This window comes from Diaporthe batatas (assembly GCF_019321695.1).
Source record: "Diaporthe batatas strain CRI 302-4 chromosome Unknown Contig00007, whole genome shotgun sequence".
In the NCBI taxonomy this organism is placed as follows: domain Eukaryota; kingdom Fungi; phylum Ascomycota; class Sordariomycetes; order Diaporthales; family Diaporthaceae; genus Diaporthe; species Diaporthe batatas.
Window position 1 is genome coordinate 497731 of NW_025408554.1, and position 21670 is coordinate 519400.

Below are 21670 nucleotides of genomic sequence, written 5' to 3' on the forward strand. Positions count from 1 at the left end.
TAGAAAAGTGTCCGAACGGGCCGAGGGGAGAGGGCCTCGGAGGCACCGGGGTGTCGCCAGTATCCCAAACATGCTGTTGACGTGCCGATCGCCCAGGGACCAAGGGGTCAGGTCTTGGAGGGGGAAAAGAATTTGCAAGTCAACGACGGTATTGCTGGCTTAACGTGTGCCAGCCACGACTTGTCGTCGGATAGCACGGCAAGACAGGATCACCAACCAGCAGAGCCACGACGGCACTGGCTAGGCACGTGTGAGGCTATCAATGCATGCGGCCCGGGCTGTCATAATCCTCCAGGCTCTTGAGCGTCCAGGACGCAGGGGCTCGTGGACCGAGGCAGCCTCAGGCCTGAAGTCGCGAGACCGGCGAGCTCAGCGAAGCCAATTCAGAACCCCGAGGTTGGGGGTGATTCTGGCGGGTAAACACCACGTGGCGCGGTCGGAACCAACGCTCGGAAGATGGGCGAGCATGGTCGGCTGGGCTGGTGGCAGGGAGCTGTTATGTGAAGGAGTGGTGGGTGGGTGTGACTCGAGTCAGGAACCCTCCCCACCCTGTCCACTGCCCTCCCCTCCCGTCGCAGAAGCAGTCCCCAGAAGCAGTCCCTAATGCAGGGGCTGATGGATGGGGACAGAGAGCTGCAAGGCTGCGAGATGGGGCCTTGGGCCTGGGGGCCTGGCCTGCACTGGGTGGACGGGACTGTCAGGAATGTCTGACATTAGCATCGACACTGGTGTCTTGTGGCTGCCTGCAGCTCGTAGGTGGGCGCGTTTTGGGTTAGGCGAGCCTCGAGCAGAGTTCTCTAGTCTTCGAGTGTTGATCAAATGGAGCAAGACGCGGCCGGGCTGGACACCCCAAATGGATCTGGTCTACACCTAATTTTAGTTGGGAGGTGCACGCATCTCGGATGCGGAACGATGCTCACACCGGAGGGTCACAGTCAATTCCGCAGGCCGAATGGCTGCCGGATGCTAAAAGTACTGTGACGGTGGAAGCTGGGTTCGGCGGCGTGCTGGCGTTGTGATGGGCCAGGTCTCGAACGATCGGGCCGGTCGGTGCAAAGGCGGCCAAAATTGAAATATTGAAAGTCGGCATGATGCAAAAGCAAGTGTCGAGGCCGTCAGACGCTGAAAACCGTCAAGTGCCGAAGAAAAAGCAAGTGGGAGCAAGGGTTCGGACGGTTTGACAGCTGGACCGATCGCTGAAGCCACCACGCCTGCACGCCTGCACGCCTGCACGCCTGCACGCCCAGCCCAGATCAGCCAGTCACACACACAACCTGTCACACAGTAGATGATAAGCGAGAAAAGCTCATGTTGTTGACAGCGTTGACAGCTTGAACCTTGCAGCCAGGCAGCTGAGATCGCTCGGGGCTACGCTTGCGATGCCCAGCTGCCGTCCATAGTGCCCCGTATGCCCCGTAGCTCCGTCCGTGAATAGAATCTTCTCTGGGCTTCTGATTCGGGCATTTACGAGTACGCAGACAAGCAGAGTACGCAGCAGCTGGGCCATGGTCTGTAGTAAGATTGCAGTCAAGCGGTGAGGTGGTAATGGCTGGAGATTGTAAGAGAGGACGGCTGCTTCTGGGTCCACTCGACGGCTTGCCGAGTTGACGAATCGACGACGTGCTCGTTATTGAAGTTATTGAAGTTGGCATTGTGTTATTAGCCTGATTCGGGTAGACCCGTCGATGATTCTGCAGGGGTCCACAGACTCCACACAGTCAGGACTGCCTGACAGTGAGCAGCAGGCGTCCAGGCGTCAAGACATCAGACGGGAAGGGGCATGTGCGGGAATGCCACAAGGGTGCGACTTGCTCCTTCGCACTTTGCAGACCTGGTGCAAGAGGCAAGGCCCGACGTGAAGACACCAGGGCAGGCGGCAGGCGGCAGGCAAACTCCCCCCTCCTGCCCTCCCTCTCTTCACCTTAACCCTCTTCCACCCTTACCCTCCCCGCTCGCAATCACTCTACGATGCGACACGACAAGCAGTCTCCAAATCCACACCTCGACATCCTCGATCATCTTCCGACAAATGACGATGGGGCCGGTTGGCGGCACTAGCCGCGGTGGCCGACCCGACGGGCGGCAACAACAGCAAGCATCACTGGATTTTACCCGTATACTCTACATAGACCCAGTCTCTGGTGCGCAATTGCACGGCATCGCAACCACAACCTGTGCGTGCCCCCTGCTGGTGTCGTGCAGTGCAACGGGCGCGCGTTGCAGCGGATGCAGTCGAGCTGCGAACTGCATGCGCAGCATCTCCGTTTCATCCATACACGCAGGACGTTGCCGTGTAAAACGACAGGCACGCACCATGCCCAGGGACTAAGTAGGTAGTCTACCACAGTTGCACAGTACATGCTCTCAGACTCTGCACTTTCAGCCACATCCGCCACTCTTCACCCAAACAGGGTAACATGGTCCAAACCCACGACTGCAACTCACTCACGACGATCCGTGCCGCAATGCGCGCGATAAATGCCCATCGAGGCATAGCACGGCGCAGCAAAGCGCAGTACAGTACATCACAGTCCAGTACAGTACGCCCGAGCACAAGGGCCTCTGGAATCCACCCATCGGGTCTCACGAATGCAGCAAGCAGGACGGAGACCCCAGAGTCATAGCGTGACGAGGCGACCAGGCGACCTCGGGCTTGCAGTCGAAAAGAAACAACACGGACAAGGGAAAAGAAAGCAGCCAAGGCCCGCTGACCCCTGTCGACTGCGTTCCTCCTCCTCCTCCTCCTCCTCCAAACCCCCCTCCCCCCAGGAACAGTGACAGATAATTGTTGCTCGAAAGAGAGCTCTGTCGCTGATTGCATTGACAATTTGCAGCAGCTTCGGGAGTAATGCGGAAGCGTTTCCAAGCTTCCCCGGGATGCTGTGGTAGATCTCTCTCGTCTCTCGCACCGACAGACTAGTAAATCCAAGCTCCTGCGTCCTCCTGTTACACTGCATTTGCGAGCAGGGGATCATGTTGCATTGCAATCGTTGGTACCTACATCAAAGGGCTCCAACGCAACCGCAGAGCAGATAAATCTGACCAATCCGAGCCCTATGACAGAGCGAGCCGGCCGGTCATATTGCAACTGCGAAGCCCGACGGCTGGGACGGTCAGAACATGTCAAGCCACACATGCAGCCGGCCGCGGGGGGTTGGTCACCTTCACCTTCACCTGACCTTGAGACTCCTTCTTGGTCCACACTTTTGACCCCCCAACAACGCCAGCACACCTGCAAGGGCGCAAGCCTAGCGTGCCAGCGTGCCTGGTGTGATCCAGACCTTACTTGATCGCTGGGTCGGATGTTGTGGCCGCAACGTCCTTTCAGGCATGCTCGCTGAGGTTTTTCTTTTCCAACAGGCGGCGTCGGTCCGGCTTTTTTCAAGCCGTGTGCGCACAATCAGAAACAATGCGTTTACGCCCACGACGGGTGCGCACATGGCTCTCACTCCCTAGACCTCCCGCAGAATGCCAAAAGGCGTCTTTGATCGGCAATGGAAGCTTGTGGGGTCTTCTCCCGCCCAGTGGAAAACTGGAAATTGGCAGACCCTGCATCCCATGGTTCCTGGATGGCGACTTCTCCCTGCCGACTGCAGAATTCAATTCGCTTGATCGAGCGGACCCACCTGCATCTGAGGAGGGAGCTCGCTCCGGGCCTGCGCTGGGTTATTGGCATCGCCCCCAACCCAGAACCGGATCTGACCCATGTATGATGTGCGTGTGCCTCAAAAGTAAACCGGACACGCGGCGACTGCCACAGAAGAGAAAAGTCCTAGCCGTGCGCTAGGAGGAATCTACCGCGCTGGTACTCCGTAGTAGTACACTGCAGCCCCTTGGCCAGAGAGTTCTTGCCCTGGTCAGTTTCAGGCCTGTCAATATCCATCTTGTTTTATTACAAACATCCCGGTCCCTTTTCTTTCCACTTCTTCGTTTAATCTGTATCGTACCCACATGCACGATCTGGTTGCAAGCCGCCCCTTTGATCAATGAACGGACGACATGCATGGAGGCCACCTTTTATGACCACATCGGCCAATTGTCTCGTCTAGATTGCGTCCCATGGGTTATTTCTTCCAGGCTTGTCCCTGTCCCTTCCCGCATCCAGATGAAGAAGACTGTAATCCTTCTTCCCTGCTGCATTGCTGGCAGGCAGTGACCCCTTCACCTTCCCAAGAATCCGTCCGTTCGTACCCATTTTACTCCCCTCCCCTCCGCTGCCTTGACCGGCTCCTCGGTGAAGGGCAGGGTGTGCTTGTCTTCTGCTGGATGTGAAGAAAATCAAGGACGAGTAAGAGCGAGAAACACATACCTTACAACCCTTATCCCGGCCTGGCCCCGTGTACCTACCTGAGTTGCTCTGCATTTCTTCTTCATCATGTGTGTCGGTTAATGCCTGATCATTACTCCGCAACCTTTTCTCAAACCTGCCTTGGACTGTGCAGCTCTCTTGCACAGAGGATCTGAGGATTCTCAAGGTGAACCCGCCAAGGTTGCTCACCCACACCAACATCCGACCGGTCTGTACAACAAGACAATATGGAAGGTTATCTCACTGTCCCGCCCGACAGGGGAACAATCCTGGGACGGGCGCTGTGGAAGGTGTGCATCACCCCTCCGCCCTCTTCAGCCCTGCTGTCGTTGTTGTTAATCTGACCGAGAGAACAGGCCCGTTATATAGTTCTTGGGGGCGCTCAGCGGGAGGTCAAGCCAGAGGACTCGCCCTCACAATCCCAATCGAGCGCGCGCGGCAGGGAGGGCCGGGGATCTTCACGGAGCCAGAGTAATATTTCGTTTGATGGCAACACCTACCTTTCTATATACAAGGCGTCGGTAAGAGCATCCACACTTGTGTAATCGCCTGCAACCGTGAGAAAGCTTGACTGATCAGATTCCTGGCCTAGGATGACCGAGAGCCTATGCAACAATATGCCGTCAGCACCATCGCCCAATGCCAGGTTCAGATGGCCGCGCATCGCAAGCAAGGCCCAGTGTTGCCGACCCTCATCATCACGATTGTCCCTGATCCAGCAACAGACAAGCTTCGCAAGCGTCGGTCGAGCCGGGCAGCAGGTCTCGTTGCCGCGAGCCGAGAGTCCGGCCCGATGCAGCTGTGGTTTCGAGCCGAAGAGGTTAACCGCGATGGACAGACCCTTCACGACTGGGCAAGGGCTATACAAGCCATGATCCAACCGAATATGCCTGAAATAACCCCGATGAGCCCGATGTCTCCGGCTTCCAACAGCTTCAACAGCCCATTCGCACAACGACAGCCTCGCGACGCGTCCGAGTATCACCAAAACAGGCCCCCCAGCGCCCCGAAGTCATCGCTGCAGCACAAGTCGTCTACGACAACGGGATCGAGCCGGGAAAGACCACTTACTTTCTCCGACACGCCGAGTTTGCGATCCCGGCGCAGTGACATCTCGTCACTGGCGGGCATCAACGTGCCACCGCTAGCGCCGCACACCTATGCTTCAGTGATGCCATCAGACTTGCCCTCACCTGCGACATCTGGTGGGCATTATGGCGGCTTTATAGAGGGGTGGACAACAGCGCAGGGGCGATCTTCGACCCTGAGCTCCCCGGTGCGAAACGTACGCGACAGCATGGGGTCCATGCCTCCCTTTTCCCCACCAGCCACCATAGAATCTGGTTCACCGCCAGCCCCGCGAGAGACGATCCTGGACAGGGCTTTCCAACTGCACTGCATTCCGGGGTCTGACCAGCAGATCCCAGGCGAAGAGAAGCTGAGTTCGCTTGCCCGTTTTGAAGCGTTGATGCAACAGGCCGACGAGCAGAGGAAGGATAGGGAACAGAGGCCACAGACAATGATGAGGCGGCCGGCCTCACCGCCGGATTCCCCACCGCACTCTTTGCAACAGTCTCATCTACGAAGTGCTTGGGACCTGGACGATTCGTCAGACGACGACTCGGAAGCCTCGGACTCGGACTCGACTCATGGTGACTCTGGATACGGGAGAGAGGAAGATGTGGAGCAGGATCGACCAAGAAAGCGTGCGGAGTCACGAAGGACACTCGGCTACGTGTCGGGGCGACGAACGCCTCAATCTCAGTCCCCTCGTGGCACAACGGGACCTCGGTCTCCCATCGCCTTCAACAACGAGGCGTTGATGGCTTTGAACAGTGGGTCCAACCTTGGTCGAGGCTCTTCCAACAGACCGGTTTTTGCTCAGAGATCATACAGTCAAACCCAGATAGGCGGCCTCGACGGCTTGAGCCTAGGCGTCAGCCAACAACCCCTCGACGTGTCGCCCGGCAGGAGCAGTGTCACCTCACGCAGGACCTCGGTCCAGGAGAGCGTAGGCGGACTTAACCCGGCAGCGGCTGTGTACCGGACGACCCCGGCAGCCGAAGGGCAGAAGCGACAATCGGCTGCGAGCAACGGCAACAAGAGGCTCAGCTTCACCGAGTTCACCAGAAGGCTGAGCAGCACCGGTAGCCTACTACTCAACGGCAACCCCAGTGGCGAGACGGACACCCAGCCCGCTGGTGCGACTCGTTCGCCAATGCAGCCTCGTGGGCCGCCGTCCCTCTTCAAATCACCCGAGTTCGAGAGGGATCGTGCTGCGGACCGCATTACCCATGATCAGGCCTGTAGCAGCTGGCGAAACGGCGTTGGTGTGCTCAGCGGCGAGGGTGGCTTCCTGTGATGACATCACGCCCAAAACGACGGGTATCGATGTCGCCGTGGGCTCGATATCCGTTGCGTTGCCAGAGCCGAAACGTTCAAGGCTCCGTCAAGTGAATCATCGCCCGGGGGGCTCCCGATCCGACCACCTAAGGCCAGGCATACAACGTGCCAGCATATGGCCTGCGCCACCACCAGGGGACATGACGCATCCCGGCTGACTGCTCGACTCCAGGTCGTGCTTCATTTCTTTCACGCGGAACTTACCAATCATTGTAATGCTTGTCTTCACCTTTTGTTTTCCAATCAGAGACTCATTCATGACTGTCATGACCCCATATCCAATCATCTTTCTCGTCACGGCCGGAGCTTTGTGGTGCAAGAACACACAATCACATTCAAAACATTATAAGCCATGGCGTTCGAAATGCTTTCCCACACCGATATCCCGAGCCGGCCTGCAACTGTCATTTCAAAACCACAAAAATAACCTTCCCCGCACCCCTACTCCATGGGCAAGACGTGGGGAAGACAGAGAGGCATCAAATATACACATTTTCTTATTCTGCATTGAAGAGTTCTGGGGCTGGGAGACAGAGACGCAGGAAAGGCACCAGGGGCCGGGACGTCTTGCAAGATAGGAAGAAAAACGACACAAAACCAAAAAGCCTTTGTATGGCGAGTATAGGCGGGCACGTTTGCATCTATACACTTGTATACACACCTATATATCTGAGTATATATCATGGTTTACCTTCTTTGTAGCTATAATCTTCATCTTTTCCTTCGCCTTCCAGGGCGTTGCTGGTTTATGACTCTGTGCTCACGCAGTCATCCATCGTGAGCCTTAAACCCCTCCCTTCCACCCGTTTCACCCTCGTGAGGCCGAGACGGGCTGCAGATGAGCAGGCTGTCTCAGCGACGAACAGGTTCCATTCGCATGAACCACATCGTATGTACAAAACAATGCACTGTACATGTCTTTCTCCAATCACCCAAACTCAAAACCCCATCCACTCCCAACTCGCACGCATAGACGTGCACGTCACATATACTAGGACCAAACTATATGTTAGCTGCTGCACGTGTAATCCAGATCCTAGATCCCGATCCCAGCGCGGAGGGCGCCGGAAAATACCTAGATGGGAGCGCTCAGGTCGCCACTGCGAGAATTCACACATGTAGATGAAACACATCCCACTGGATGCGCGGCCCTTTGGCCCCGTACCAAAGTATGCGCTGAGATCAGATCTCGAGAAGCCCGTTCCATCCATCGTGCACGCGCATTGCGGGCGTGTAGTCAGGTAGTGTGTATGCATGCAGCGTGGTAATAAGGATGGTTGGATGGATGGTACGCCACCACGCGCCACACCGTCCCCGTGGAATCTGACTGCCGCGGGGGGCGCCGAGGGCCTGAGCGGGCCTACCTACCTAGGTAGGCAACTAGGTACTAGTAGGGTCCACCAGCCTACGACTCTGGAGATATACAGTAGTAGGCATCAGGTTTGCATGCATGCACACAACACTGTTGCGTCGCATGGGCACATCGGGACCGCGGACCCTAGCCGCGCCTTCCTGCGTCGGGAACGTGTGCTTGGCCATCAGTCAGTTCGTCACCTTGCATGTGTGCGTCCTTCCGTCCACGGCAAAGCTTGAGAGGAGACAAGCCGATCATCTGGAGATCTTGAGACTGTGACCGAAGGTGATGCATCGTTGCATACTGCATTGGTCATTCCGACGAGCTCTGCCCGGATGGAGGCCACGCCGTGGCGTCTATCTGCTGAACTCGCACGGGACTACTTCATAAAATATATCACAATACCCGGGCGGGACAATCCTGCACAAGACACTCTGCAATAGGAAAGACAACCTTGCATGTATACTGGTAGCCAAGTAGCTTTGTATAGGCCACCCTCCTGTAGGATGGCCTCTCGGAACGTCCAAACCTCAGAGGGGATATTGTCCTAGGTGTTACGAGGGGAGATGTAAACACAAGGCAGTTGAAACGGACTGCGCACTCATATACGTCCGGGCCAAAAGACCCAATCTCCAATCCCTCAGAAAATTTCCCAGCAGTCTAGAAGCTCCGAGCCGTCGCAACAGCTGTTCTAGTATTGCAATTGAGGTTCGTTTGGCAGAACTATGAGGGGCAGGTCCGGCGTGCGTTGTGCACAGGCTGCGCTACGCACGACAGGTGCAGCAGAGCCCCAATTACCCACACACCCACACTTAAACTCACCTTACTGTGCCCACCTAGGAATTGAGGAAAGGAGACATATAACATCTAGAAATGTTCTATAAGCATGGCTCTAATCTAAAAAATGTTTTAAAAACAAAATGGTTTCCCCAAGTCAAACCAGCTCTGTTCACGTTCATTCCACTCTCAAAAGAGCTGTCAAAACTCTTGAAAGGGTCCCAAAAAGATGAGGTCGTACGCGGATTCGAACCGCGGTCACCGGAAGGATACTGACTAATGAATCAGAATCCGATGTGATAACCAACTACACTATACAACCAAGTTGTTTCATGAAGAGTCAGTCGTGCAGCTCTATTATAGAGTCATGTTGATAGCCACAATGTATTAAAGCACAGCAACATAGCTAACTCATACCTTAAAAGATTTAATAAATCTAAGTAACTTACTTTAATTTTATATTATAACTAGGAATGAATATTAGATTCCTTATAATTTTTAAAGAAAGATATTTTAATAAATATTAATTTAACTCTAAACTAACTGATAGTAATGTTCTTAATTAGACTTGTTCTAGTTGTTATGTGGACTGTGTGTTGCGGTGCTCTTGGCCGGAAACCACCGCACTCGGCCGTGTCATCGAGACATGTCCTGAATTTCTAATATGGAGAGCCATCACCCCTCTCTACTGATCAAAGATGTATTCGATTGCAACTGGTTCCAATTAGGGACATGATTAGCCTCCGCAGCATCCTCCTTACCAAGCTATCAAACTGCCTAGATGAAGGCAGTGGTGCTGCGCCGGGCGCCGAGCTACTCCAGTAAGATGGACCCACTCTGCCGACTTGTATGCCAGCGGTGCGAGTCCCTGGCATCTCACCCGCGGGCCTCACCTTCAAGCTCACTTCTTCACGTTTGATGCCCAGCCTCAGATCCGTTCTCATCGCGGCCAGGCAGAGATGGAGGCTTTTGGTGGTTTATAAGACACTTGTCACACTCGACCCGTATTTCGTCCTCAAGAGGCTGCTCTTTCCCCACGCAGCGCCGCCGACGCCCCACCTCCAAGCACTGGCAGATGACCAACGACACACTCACGACTCTCAACACCAACCTCACCCTCACCCTCGTCATCTCGACTGCCACCATCCCACCATGCCTCCCGTGCCCCCACCCCCAGCCCTGCCCCGCATCATAACCTACTATCAAACCCACCACACCCACGATGGCAAGCCCATCTCGGCCCTCCCCCTCCTGACCCAGCCGGGCATCCGCCTGACCCACCTCATCCTCGCCGCCATCCACATCAACGGCGACCCGCACGCCATCACCCTGAACGACCACCCGCCCTCGCACCCGCGCTTCCACACGCTATGGGCTGAGATGCGCGTCCTCCAGGCCAGCGGCGTGCGCGTCCTCGGCATGCTGGGCGGCGCCGCCAAGGGGACCTTTGCAGTCGACCGCCTCGGCAGCGACGACGACGCCGTCTTCGAGCGCTATTATGCTCCGCTGCGGGACCTCGTGCGCGCGCGGGCCCTCGATGGGCTGGACCTGGACGTCGAGGAGGAGATGGGCCTTGGCGCCGCGGTCAGGCTGGTCGATCGGCTCAGGGCGGATTTTGGGCCCGATTTCATCATCACCTTCGCGCCTGTTGCGGCGGCCCTGTTGAACAGCAGGAACAACCTCAGTGGGTTTGACTACGAGGCCCTGGAGGTCATGAGGGGCCGCGAGATTGCCTGGTATAATTGCCAGTTTTGTGAGTTGGGCCCAGTCCGTCTCTTGTCTTACCTTACAGCACTGACCATGACCAGACTGTGGGTGGGGCGACTGTTCCAATCCCATCATGTACGAGATGCTCCTCATGAAAGGCTGGGCACCAGAAAAGGTCGTCGTGGGCCTGGTGACTAACCCCGATAACGGCGGCGGTTTCATCCCCTTTGACATCCTCGCCTCCGTCATCCCCCTCATGGTCGGCCAGCACGCCCGCTTCGGCGGCGTCATGGGCTGGGAGTACTTCAACAGCCTGCCTGGCGGCCGTGACAGGCCGTGGGAGTGGGCACAATGGATGACCCGCGTTCTGAGGGGCGACCGTGCCATGGCCCCCGAGGTTGTCATGCCCGTGGGCAAGATCGACGCGCCACCACCCGTCGGAGAGGCACCTGGTGGCGGGGATGAGGTCGCGGATCCTGACGATGGTAAAGGCAAGGAGGCACCGGTCCCTGCTGCGTTTGAGTATTACTCGGACGGGGCGCTGGATGAGTGAGATGACGGAACATCTGCGACATGAGATTGACGACATGACGACCTGGCCTGTCACCGGCGGTGTCCTAGCAGCCCGGATGCCTGGAGAAGTTTAATGGAGAATCCTGGGCCGGAATCCCGAGCGACGCTGGATAGCCCGTCTACGCGAGAACAACATGAGATTCATCACATAGGGCATCCAGCGCGCTCACTCTGTTGCCACACGGAGTAGACGTACGAAGGACGAGGAGTGACGAGTCAGCACCTCAGATGTGAGATTTGGAGTTGCTCGCTTGATTACCCGCGCGCTGATGCTGTCATCGTTGATATAGACGACTGGACACTGTGAAAGACAGTTGTATCGGTCGAGTTCAACAGCGGACTCGAGGAGATAGATATACATGCATGCAGTACATATATAGAGAGAGACGACCCTCGCCGGAATCCACGAAGCGAGAACCATACCAAGAGCCACATATCCCATGATAATCCAGACCTTCACGCGCAACATCCATCCCATGGACTTCTCGAGGACGACAAGTCGTAAGAATCCAGACCCACCGGGCAACCATCTGACGATGAGACGGAAGTAGCCGCCCGCTTCTGGGTCCGCAGGGCGACCGCCCCGAAGAGCCTGAACCCAGCAAGTGCCGAGCACGCAGGCTCAACCTTGCCATGCGATACCCACACGGCCTCACATAGTGAGAATGACAGGCAGCATTCATAGATCTCCTCATTGCTTTGCACAGTGCTGAAGAGCCACGAATTGTGGGCCCACGGTCTTGCGCAAGTGCTTTTGACCCTGGCGCCAGCCCACACACCGCGACAGGTCCCGTTAGCCGCACTATTACTTCATCTTACCGCGTTCCCAATGACTTTTTTTCTAGTCAGAATAGAGAACCGTATAAGCTGGTTGGTTTGGGAGGCCTGAAGTCGGCCCAGAGATCTCACATGTGCATAGTCAGGGTGTTCATGATGATAATGTTCAGTCCACAGGTCGCATCCTTCCATCCCTCTTCGTTATTCGGAAGGGAAAGAGTCCTTCACATCATGAGGGCCGATGGCTTTATTTTGTGAATATGAGAGATTCAGTACGATGTATTTGTACGGGCCTCATAGTATTCTACAGTCTGTCTGTTCCCATCCGCCCCACTGTCTATGCTGCCATCGTGTGGTTTCTATACCGGTGAACTATAGGGCTCTCATGCATTATGATACTTCTCTGACGAGTATGTTCTCGTCCTGAGTACTATCCTCCTGGTTCTCATCAATCATCAGTGACTACCTGTTCCATATTGCTTCACGCTTCACACCCCGTGGGACTCGTAAGCTCCAATCCAATGACTACCATGTCACCATCACGCAGCCCCTTCACCTAGACGGCGCTCTATTCCAAAGCTGCAGCCTGCCTGCTACCCACCACACCCGCCAGGTTCGGCAACAGATTCTACCTGGGGTCCTAGGTCGGCAACGCCTACATCACCAAAGCGACATATTCGCTGAGCCCCGCGCCGGCCGTCATCCAGGACCACGACACGTTCGACAAGTCTCTCTGGGTCGCTATTTGGATCGTGCTAGATATGTCCTAGGCGAATCTCGTCCAGACTTTGCTCAACTGCCCAGGTGGTGAGCCGACTGGAAGTCTTGCGGGTGTGACGCCGCCGCCGAGTGGTATGTCACCGCCAGTACCTATACGCCCGAGAGGACGCTTGTGTCGCCGTGCCCAAGGATGCGAGGCTCGACTTTGAGAGTGAATTCGCCACTGACACCGCCCGGCTGCGGCTCCGGGAGGGCTCTAGGAGGTTCCGCTGTTGTTACTAACTCGGCTAATCCTGTCCAGTTGCCGTCAACGCGGAAACCAAGAGGATCGACCAGAAAGTATCCTCGAACGGCAAGGGTGGTCTCAGAGCTGTCCGACTGTGAGTTCTCTCCTCTCCAAGACCCCAAGGTCTACAGGTACCATTTGACACACCAAGGCTGTCTCTGTCTATGGTCACGGACAAACCGACAAAAAAAAGCCATGCATGAGGCGGATCGGTTGCGCCTCGATGCGCCGTCTACTCAGCCCAGGGAATAAAGCCACAGATCATCTACAGTGCCAAAGAGTGCTCCACGCGGCACGCTGCTCGCCTTCAGCTGGGACAATGTCACCATCACACTGAGCGAGGCCAAGAATAACCTCGGCACCCTCATCTCCTACCACGGCGGCTCCTCCTCCGGCCTCAGGACCACCGACAGTGGCGTCACGTGGCACGCCGACTCCACTCCAATGGGCAAATACACTGACTGGGGCATCTACTGTACTAGTAAAGCGGAACGAAAGTGCTCAAGTGCGGTTTCACCAATTCCTCAGCGGAAGGACGGGCAGTGTGACCGACGGGGCATTGTGGGTCGGTTCAACTTTCTCTGTACCCTGTACCCTCTGTACACACATTACGAGCAAAGACGAACGAGTAGCGTCCTTCTCTGCGTGTCTGCACGCCCACTTAGGCGACAATTGTAAATTAAGAAAAAGAGGACGAATACGACCAGAGGGGGCGCAGCCCCAGCCATAACAACGCCTGTCTCGGCATGGGAGCAAGCCACTAAGAACCGTATGAACGAGAAAAAGATGAGGTAAGCGCGATGCGTAACCGGTGACGGGGGCACTGCCACATGGGCGGAGGTTAGAGGGGAGCTACCACTCAATAGCCCCAGGTGACGCCTCGAAGAGAAGGCGGCTGTGGGTTTCGGCCGACAGAGGTCGTTGTCTCGTCATGGGGACTTTGTCAAATTGATGGCGCGACGGTCCCTTTCCCAGACCCAGACCCAGACCCAGACCCAGACCCAGACACAGACACACGGCTGCTGTTGTGTGCTCGATACCGCAGGCTTGATGGGCGTACAAGCGTATCCCACGGTCCCACAAATACTTGGCAGGGCGCACATTGCGACAGGGGGTCACCTCGAGAGAAGGGTACCGAATTAGCAACAGGAGATGCGCGCAAACCCCCACCCCGGTCGCAAACCACTCCAAACTTTGCTGCCTGATCGCAGGCGGGGGTTGGGGGGGGGGGACGCAGGCACAGGTGGGAACCACCGTTTGTAATAAGCATGGCCCATGGTAGTGATGTGTGGTAATGGTGGTGGTGACAAAGGGCCTGGGAAACCTGAGAAACGACACGTCCTCCCAGGATCTGACCGGCGGTGTGAGATGCAGCGAGCAGATGAGGCATAGGAGATTCTGCAAGGAGTGCTGTCGCGTGGGGGGTCTCAGTGTCCAGGCCGCCCGGCGCATCGGATATAATTGGCTCGTGTGCCTGTCTCCCTCGAGGTGTCCCGGCGTCGCGTCACCGACGAGGTAAGACGGTGGAAATATCCTTCGGGGGTCCTCGAGGGGCTGTGCCACGTTCACCGACGCGGAATGACTAACATCCTTAACTTAGCCTGGGACCGGGGTGGTTTTTGGCAGCCTGGGGTGGTGGTGATTACTGTTTCCTCAACTACCGGTGTGGACTCTGACCGTCGTCGCAGTGTGCCTGCATGCTCATAGGGCAGCTAGCGTGTCTCTGCGACGCTGGCCGCCTTCCAGGGTCGCCAAGGAGTCGGCGAACTGTCGTTCGCGGCATCGCGGACCCGCAATCTACGCGAGGGTGAGACATGAGCTCATGGCCCGGTGTACAAGCCCTCGTCCGACCGAGCCTCGGGCGAGGCTATCCAGTAGATAGAGCCGCCGCCGTGGGACCGGCTATGTTGACCCCCCCCCCCCGAGGACTCTGCCTCAAAATCTGAGACCTAGACGGAGGTACCAAAAGGCCATATTAGAAGACATGTTGTGTCTCCCATACCATACCCCATGGGCTGTCTGTGGGAGCCTGACGTCCGGGGCTGCAGGATCGTGACATTTGACACTGCAACGGGATTCATCATTTGTCGGCATACGGCTCGCAGAGCCTCAAGGTTTCAGCGGGTGACGACGGCAGTATGACCCGCCGTGCAGGTTGATGGGGGACATCCACGGCCACCTGGGGGCGCAATCCATAGTGCGTGCCTGGACGTTGTGGTGCTCGTTCGAGATGCAGCCACGCCACTGCAGGCTGAGATGAGCGCACCGCCCCTGCGCCATGCTCCAGTTCTGGCCGAGACAAGAGCTTGGGGGATCTACGGCGCGAGAGATCCTTTGATGACGATAAGGCTGTAGGGCTGCATTTTGGCATGCGAGACTCGTCCGAGAGACAGCAGTAGGATGGAGGCAGGACGCTGCAATGAGGCAGATGTGGTGTGCGAAAGAGCCTCATCGTCAACGTTGCACTTTCGGTTGCCGAAGGGTGCCTGTTCCCAAGGCCGTTGTCTCTCAACTCACGTTGCGGTGAAGATGTCGAGGTCAAGGCCAGGGCCCAGGAGTCCGGAGCCGTGGGGTGCCCAGGTGGAGGTCGCTCCCGATGCGCCGCCTCCGATGCAGGTGCTGCGTAAGCAACGGAACCAGCTGGCCGGGAGATAACCCTTGGGGAGTCGTGAATCATTCTGATACTGGCATCGTTGTGTTCGGATCCATCCGCCGTGGCTGTTGTTGACCGGCGGATTGGCCGACAATCTGGCAGCAGTTTCACACCGACGCCACGGTAGCAACCTTGGAATGACTCCTTTGGGACCGGTGACTCTGCTGACCTGCATGTTTGGGTGAGACGAACTTCCGCATCGGTGATGGTGATGATGACAAAACGGCTCGAAACCAGTCTTGGACCCTGGAAGAAGGGCTTAGGTAATTCCAAAGGTGTAGGTGGAAATAGGAGGGCAGTGTCGGTGTGAGACTAAACAACGACCCGGCCCATCAATAGACGTGTTGTGATAGCGACAAAAGGACCTGGGAACGACACCCTCATTTCCGCTTCACACTGGGCGCGTGTCCACTTTGTCAGCCACCTTGATGCAGGCTGCTGCTGCGTTGAGCAGGGAAGTCTTCCAGTGTCTCGTCCTGTGATGTGTGTGCCTGGGAGGTGATAAGTCAGATCCCGAGGGCAAAGTCCTATGTGCTGGGATGGTCTGGGATGGGGAGCTCAGAAACAGAAACAGAAACAGCGGACAGCGGACAGCGCGGGCGCCTCTGCTGTAGGTCCTCAGCCCTACGTGTGTCGATCATCGTGGCTGCTGTACCACTGCAACGGTACGAATAGACTAGACGACCAAGCAGCCAAGTCGCCCCGCCGTTCTGCCCCCTTCCTTGGCCCCCAAAATAGACCCCATGTATTATTGTAGGGTGTTCCATGGCTTCCATGCCAGGCATTTGGCGAATGTCTCAGCCGGATTGGCTGGGGCCTGAGGTTGCATCTGTCATCTCCAATTTCGCTGCCTGAGCCCGTCAGCTACCACATGGCAGCAGGGGGCCCGAGTGGGTGTGCCCAGAGCGTCGCCGTGGGTGTCATTCCCTGGCGTGGGAGGCGCATCCTGTGCATCCGAGAAACCCTGAATCCTTAGGTCATCCTTCGCAAGGGTGAGAGGCTGTGAGAATGCGCCTACTGCGAATGATGGTGGTGCCGGTCCATCGATGGAAGAGGCTGAAGACGGGACGGGCGGTTAGGGTCTGACTGAGAATGTAGTCTGCTCGGATCTGACTGAGAACGCAGTCTGGTGTGGCCTACCATGCCGTGAGGCGAGCATACAACCTCAGCAGCATCATATCCCATATCCCTCGTCTATATAAGATCCCATCGCCTGGCCTTGAAATCCAGTCAACAAACTCATCATCATCATCACTCACAACCACACCCACTAGCAAACCATTCAAAACACACAACACACCAACAACTCTCAACCAACCACCATCACCATCACCACCACCTTTATACTCTTCATACAAAACCCCACCACCAATACAATGGCTGTCTTCTCCATGATCTCCAACGAGCGCCCCATGCTCTACGGCCGCTCCGGCTACAACTCCAAGCCCAACGGTGGCGATGATGACGACAAGAACCAAGGTCGCTCCGGCTACAACTCAAAGCCCGACGATGACGACAAGGACAACAAGAGGTCGCTCAACTTCGAGTAATTGGCATGTCTTCTGCCGGCTCGAGTCCCACACCTCACTGGCGACTCCTCACGAGTCACCATGACCAGTGCCGGCTCTGTCCCTGAACGGGCATCCCCAGATCGGGATCGGCCCAGATATCCGGCACTGGCTGTTGTATACCAACACCCCGTAGAATATAGAGGCTCAGACTGAGATCGGCGTTGCGGTTGTCACTTCACTATCCCTGTCACATTCGCAACCAATTATGGTTCTCCCCTTGTATACTATCCCCTCGGCACACACACACACACACACACACACCTGTTCCCTACCCCTTCACTACACCTTGATTTTGGGCGGGCGATTAGAATCGGAAGGGCTAGAAAACCGGACTTCTTGGTCATGTAAACCATCCCATGAGATTGGTTGAATAGAGTCGGATGCACTGAGCACCACAATCGTTTCATATCTTGGGTCGGCGTTGGGGCTTCTAGACAAGACTAGAATAGTTAAGACATGCGTCTTAATCATAATTCACTTTCCTACACAGAATCTGGCAGACGAGTCAGCAAAGAATGTCACCGCGCAAGTGTTAGGTCAACGAAAGACGAAGAAGGATAAAGTACTTTTCAAAAATGACCCCCAATACCTCCTCCACATCGCCGGCATCCCCACGACCGGTGATCCTGGCCAGAAAATCTCCCGCGTAACGTAAGTGCTCAGCAGCAAGGACGATATCAGGCTCGTCACCCAGGTCATCCGACTCCAGGCCTCCGGCCTCAGCTTGAAGCATGAAGTCTTCCAAATGTAGCCTGCACTGCGCCAGGAGTTGTCGCTGCCGCTCTGTCCCGCCCAGTAGGTCCTGCATATCTTCAGGCAGAGATGTCAGGTCCTCAAACCGATGGACGAGGGTTTGAGTGAGGGCGTGAATGCCACTAGGGTCATTCTTGTCCAGGTACTCGGTCTGATCGTTTGCCTTTGCGCAGGAGATAATGCGAGGCTCAGCTAGGGTCCCAGCATGCGTGTGGATAGATGAGGCAAAGTCCTTCAGAAGCGAGTCTAAGATCGACTTGTTGACCGAGTCGCTTTTATTGACCACAATGATATGCTGTTCAGCTTTGGCTGCCAGCTGCAATGTCTCCGCATCGTAGTTGATGTAATGCGTGCCGTCCATGTGTCTCTCAATCGAAGCGAGAACAATGATGACATCGGAGCCGAGGGCCTTGACGCGCGCCCTGCGGATGCCCTCCTCTTCCACTGGCCCGATGGCACCGTCGGTCGACAGCGCAGAAGTCCTGATGCCCGCCGTATCGGCAAAGGTGCAGAGATAGCCGCCGATATCGAGGCTAGCTTCTACGATGTCTCGCGTGGTGCCTGCCTCGCGGGATACGATCGAGGCCTCCCTCCCAACAATCAGGTTCATGAGCGAACTCTTTCCCACATTCGGCGGGCCCAGGAGCGCAATTCGGATTCCTTTCCTGAGAAGCTCCGTCCTCTGCCCGGCCATCTCGTGGATGTCGATCGATCGAAGGATTCTCCGAACCATCCCGGTCACGTTCCGCAACAGCTCCCGAGGCGACTCGTCAAAGTGCTGGTCTTCCGAGAAGTCGATCAGCGCCTCGATCTCGCCCCTGGCGAGCAGAAGCTCCTCGCGCCAGGAGTCGTAGGTTTTCCCGCGAGAACCAGAATTCCCGCGCACTGCAGCCCGGCGCTGCTGCTCTGTTTCGGCATCCAGCACATCACTGAGAGACTCAACCTGCGACAGGTCCAGGCGATTGTGAAGGAAGGCACGCTTTGTGAACTCGCCAGGCTCGGCGTAGCGGATGCTGGTCATAGGGTCTGACACCGACTGACATCGTGGAATAGCACCCAGCACGGCTTTCACGGTGGCAGGCCCACCATGGGTGTGAAGCTCGAGGACATCCTCACCAGTGACGGTGTTGGGGGCTGGGAAGTAGAGGACCAGGGCTCCTGAGTCAAGGACATTCGTCGCGTTTTGATGGTCTGGATCATGGAGCGTTCTGACGGTGGCATACCGAGGCTTTGGTAGCCGCATGCGTGGGCATAGTTTCTGGTAAATGTCCAGACATGCGGGTCCAGAGACTCGGATGACAGCTATGCCAGCCCTGCCCTGGGCCGAGGACAGGGCGTAGATAGTGTCATTCTTTGAAGAGCCCACTATGACATCGATGCCACACTTTGAATGTTCCTGCCGATTGGCTTTAATTTGATAGCGCCGTGGGACGCTTATGTGTACATGTCGACGAGCAAAGACAGCACGCCGCACGGGTGTGGTGAAATGTGACGCTTCGAGACCCCTCGCAGAGGCCCGAATTATAGTGGCTATGCGGCCATACCGGTACATTGACCAATTCCTGTTGGGAGAGAATTGATTTCTGATTATCGTCTCTGTCAACAGAGCAATGGAGACGGGTGGATTGGTCGATGGCGCGAGACAATGTTGGTTGGACGTTGAGCTGATTTAGCCAAAGGGTCTGAGAAAGGTACAGTACGTGCAGTTGGGCCTAATAAGCAAGCATAGGGTGTAGTTTACAGTGAAGCTAGGGACTGAAAGGTGCAGGAGCTGGGGTCCGTAACGGGCCCACAGACCACCACCACGCAGCAGTTGATTGGTCGACAATTGCAAATCCGCAGGTAGGATTCGATAGCAAGGGACTTTATCGATACCATTTTTTTTCCTCAGGGAAGCGCCTCCGTTCTCTTGAGCATCCATCCCACCCCCTCCGCCCCTTCAAGGACAGAAACGTCACGACACCGTGATCGCCGCCCACCATGGCTTCCGATGAGATTGTTTGGCAATACATCAGTATGAACAAATGGATCATCTATAGAATTGAACCAAGAGCGGACGGCTGACTGGCTTGCAGACCAAAATTTCTGCGCATTCAAGATACGGACGCCCAACAACCAGAAGCAGACCAACTTTTGCCGCAACGAGTACAATGTCACCGGACTCTGCAACCGACAATCCTGCCCTCTGGCGAACAGTCGATATGCCTCTGTCAGGCCCCACCCGGACAAGCCCAACGTTCTCTACCTTTACATGAAGACCGTCGAACGTGCGCACATGCCGAACCGCTTGTGGGAGAAGATACGGTTGCCGGCCAACCCACAGGAAGCGCTGGCGATGGTTGACGAGAAATTGATGTAAGAAGTCCTCCAAAGACTCTTTGATGCAGGCAATAAGTCGTGCAGTTACTGACTCTGCACCCTCTGCAGGTACTGGCCGGATTTTCTCAGACTAAAAGCCAAACAACGAGTGTGGCGTCTCAACCGTGTGGCGACCCGTATGCGAAAACTGGCCGCCGAGGAAGAGCGTCTTGGAGAGAAGCTTGTGCCCAAGCTTGCACCCAAGGTTAAGCACCGTGAAACCGCTCGTGAGCGCAAAGCAGAGGCGGCTGCCAGGCTGGAGAAGACCATCGAGAGGGAACTTCTGGAGAGACTACGACAGGGAGCCTACGGCGACCAACCTTTGAATGTGTCACAAAAGATTTGGGAGAAGGTCCTCAAGGGTCTCGAGAAGGAGGGCCAGGGCGTCCGCGACGAGGACCTGGACGAGGGTGTCGAGGATGACGAGGAGGAAGACTTCGAGAAGGAGGTCGAGGAGGAGGATGACGAGCTCGAGGGCAACGTCGAGTATGTCAGTGATGTCGAAGAGAGCGACGAGGACCTGGCCGATCTTGAAGACTGGATGGCCAGCGAAGACGACGATGATTCCGAGGAGGACGACTCTGAGGAGGACAGCGAGGAAGAAGCGGGCAAGGCAGGCAAGGCCAAGGCTGGTGACAAGCGCAAGAAGGCCGCCAAGAAGGTCCTGAAGGGCAGGAAGAAGACCAAGGAGCAGGAGCTGGAGGAGGAGACGAGCAGAGAGAAGTTGCTCGCTTTCTAGTGGCACAGTCCGGCAAGGCGTTAAAGGAACAGGAAAATCGGCGTGTCTTGCAGTTGGGGAAATTGAACTGGTTGGTGTTCGATCTTCTTTTGGCCCGGGCCCCTTGAACGGCGGAGGAGGGGGGGCGGTTCATTGCATTGGTCATTTCCCCGGGGCTGAGACGACGGAGGGAGGAGAGCCATGGAGTCATTTCCCCGCGATGTCCTTGAGGTGACCCCTCAAGCTTTTCACTGTCATTGTCAGTATCGGGTGGCAACAGAGAGGCTGCTGAACTGGTCTGGATGGATGCGAGGAAGCCATGTGAGATACCCTCAGCATGCAGCGTACAATTTCAATATTTAATGATCTCCATGATATCACAATTGTCTACATCTCATAGCCCTCTTGAAGGTGGAGTCTCTGAAAAGTCATTCTTGCTTACCCTAGGGATGTAGAGGCGGTAGAATGCGTCCAGACTGATCCATCAATTAATTGTCCTTCTGATGCATGCACAGTGATTTTAAATGGCCGGTGTAAGATACCTAGGTACGTATTATACAGAGACCTCTTGACGTTTAGTACGTACAGATACCTGGATACCTGCAGGCCGGACTAGCGCCGCAGGGGCCGTTCCGCCAGCTGGCCCCAGCTGTGCCCAGCCGGCAGCACGTGCCCCCACCAGAGCGAGCGTTCGAAAAGATTTGAGTGCCT

General features: G+C 56.1%; 5 protein-coding genes across 5 annotated transcripts; 4 read left to right on the plus strand and 1 right to left on the minus strand.

Annotated features, from left to right (window-relative positions):
* The first annotated feature begins 3791 nt into the window (after nt 1-3791).
* On the plus strand, nt 3792-7464 carry KVR01_006665 (uncharacterized protein). Its single transcript, XM_044786623.1, has 3 exons — nt 3792-4599; nt 4666-4830; nt 4902-7464. Exons 1-3 carry the CDS (start codon nt 4537-4539, stop codon nt 6669-6671), a joined length of 1998 nt encoding a protein of 665 aa, XP_044644096.1. The 5' UTR covers nt 3792-4536; the 3' UTR covers nt 6672-7464.
* A 2124-nt stretch (nt 7465-9588) lies between these two features.
* KVR01_006755 (uncharacterized protein) lies at nt 9589-11658 on the plus strand. Its single transcript, XM_044792549.1, has 2 exons — nt 9589-10596; nt 10652-11658. The coding sequence occupies exons 1-2, from the start codon at nt 9693-9695 to the stop codon at nt 11101-11103; spliced, it is 1356 nt and encodes a 451-aa protein (XP_044644186.1). The 5' UTR covers nt 9589-9692; the 3' UTR covers nt 11104-11658.
* A 4667-nt stretch (nt 11659-16325) lies between these two features.
* KVR01_006495 (uncharacterized protein) lies at nt 16326-19586 on the minus strand. The gene is made up of 2 exons (XM_044789241.1): nt 17697-19586; nt 16326-17623 (listed from the first exon to the last, which is right to left on the minus strand). Exons 1-2 carry the CDS (start codon nt 19433-19435, stop codon nt 17605-17607), a joined length of 1758 nt encoding a protein of 585 aa, XP_044643926.1. The 5' UTR covers nt 19436-19586; the 3' UTR covers nt 16326-17604.
* On the plus strand, nt 16936-17109 carry KVR01_006689 (uncharacterized protein; the record flags this gene model as incomplete). Its single annotated transcript, XM_044782443.1, has 1 exon — nt 16936-17109. One exon carries the CDS (start codon nt 16936-16938, stop codon nt 17107-17109), a length of 174 nt encoding a protein of 57 aa, XP_044644120.1.
* A 207-nt stretch (nt 19587-19793) lies between the features above and the next one.
* Nucleotides 19794-21336, plus strand: KVR01_006872 (ribosome biosynthesis protein MAK16). The gene is made up of 3 exons (XM_044793654.1): nt 19794-19897; nt 19959-20238; nt 20311-21336. The coding sequence occupies exons 1-3, from the start codon at nt 19864-19866 to the stop codon at nt 20978-20980; spliced, it is 984 nt and encodes a 327-aa protein (XP_044644303.1). The 5' UTR covers nt 19794-19863; the 3' UTR covers nt 20981-21336.
* Nucleotides 21337-21670: the final 334 nt, after the last annotated feature.

Excerpts from the sequence above, each read along its gene's own strand:
- KVR01_006665 (XM_044786623.1), top strand. The coding sequence starts at position 4,537 with ATGGAAGGTTATCTCACTGTCCCGCCCGACAGGGGAACAATCCTGGGA. Across the intron at positions 4,600-4,665 it reads TGGGACGGGCGCTGTGGAAG|GCCCGTTATATAGTTCTTGG; the intron begins GTGTGCATCACC and ends CCGAGAGAACAG. Across the intron at positions 4,831-4,901 it reads TTTCTATATACAAGGCGTCG|GATGACCGAGAGCCTATGCA; the intron begins GTAAGAGCATCC and ends TTCCTGGCCTAG.
- KVR01_006755 (XM_044792549.1), top strand. The coding sequence starts at position 9,693 with ATGCCAGCGGTGCGAGTCCCTGGCATCTCACCCGCGGGCCTCACCTTC. Across the intron at positions 10,597-10,651 it reads CTGGTATAATTGCCAGTTTT|ACTGTGGGTGGGGCGACTGT; the intron begins GTGAGTTGGGCC and ends GACCATGACCAG.
- KVR01_006495 (XM_044789241.1), bottom strand. The coding sequence starts at position 19,435 with ATGTACCGGTATGGCCGCATAGCCACTATAATTCGGGCCTCTGCGAGG.
- KVR01_006872 (XM_044793654.1), top strand. The coding sequence starts at position 19,864 with ATGGCTTCCGATGAGATTGTTTGGCAATACATCA. Across the intron at positions 19,898-19,958 it reads GATTGTTTGGCAATACATCA|ACCAAAATTTCTGCGCATTC; the intron begins GTATGAACAAAT and ends ACTGGCTTGCAG. Across the intron at positions 20,239-20,310 it reads ATGGTTGACGAGAAATTGAT|GTACTGGCCGGATTTTCTCA; the intron begins GTAAGAAGTCCT and ends CACCCTCTGCAG.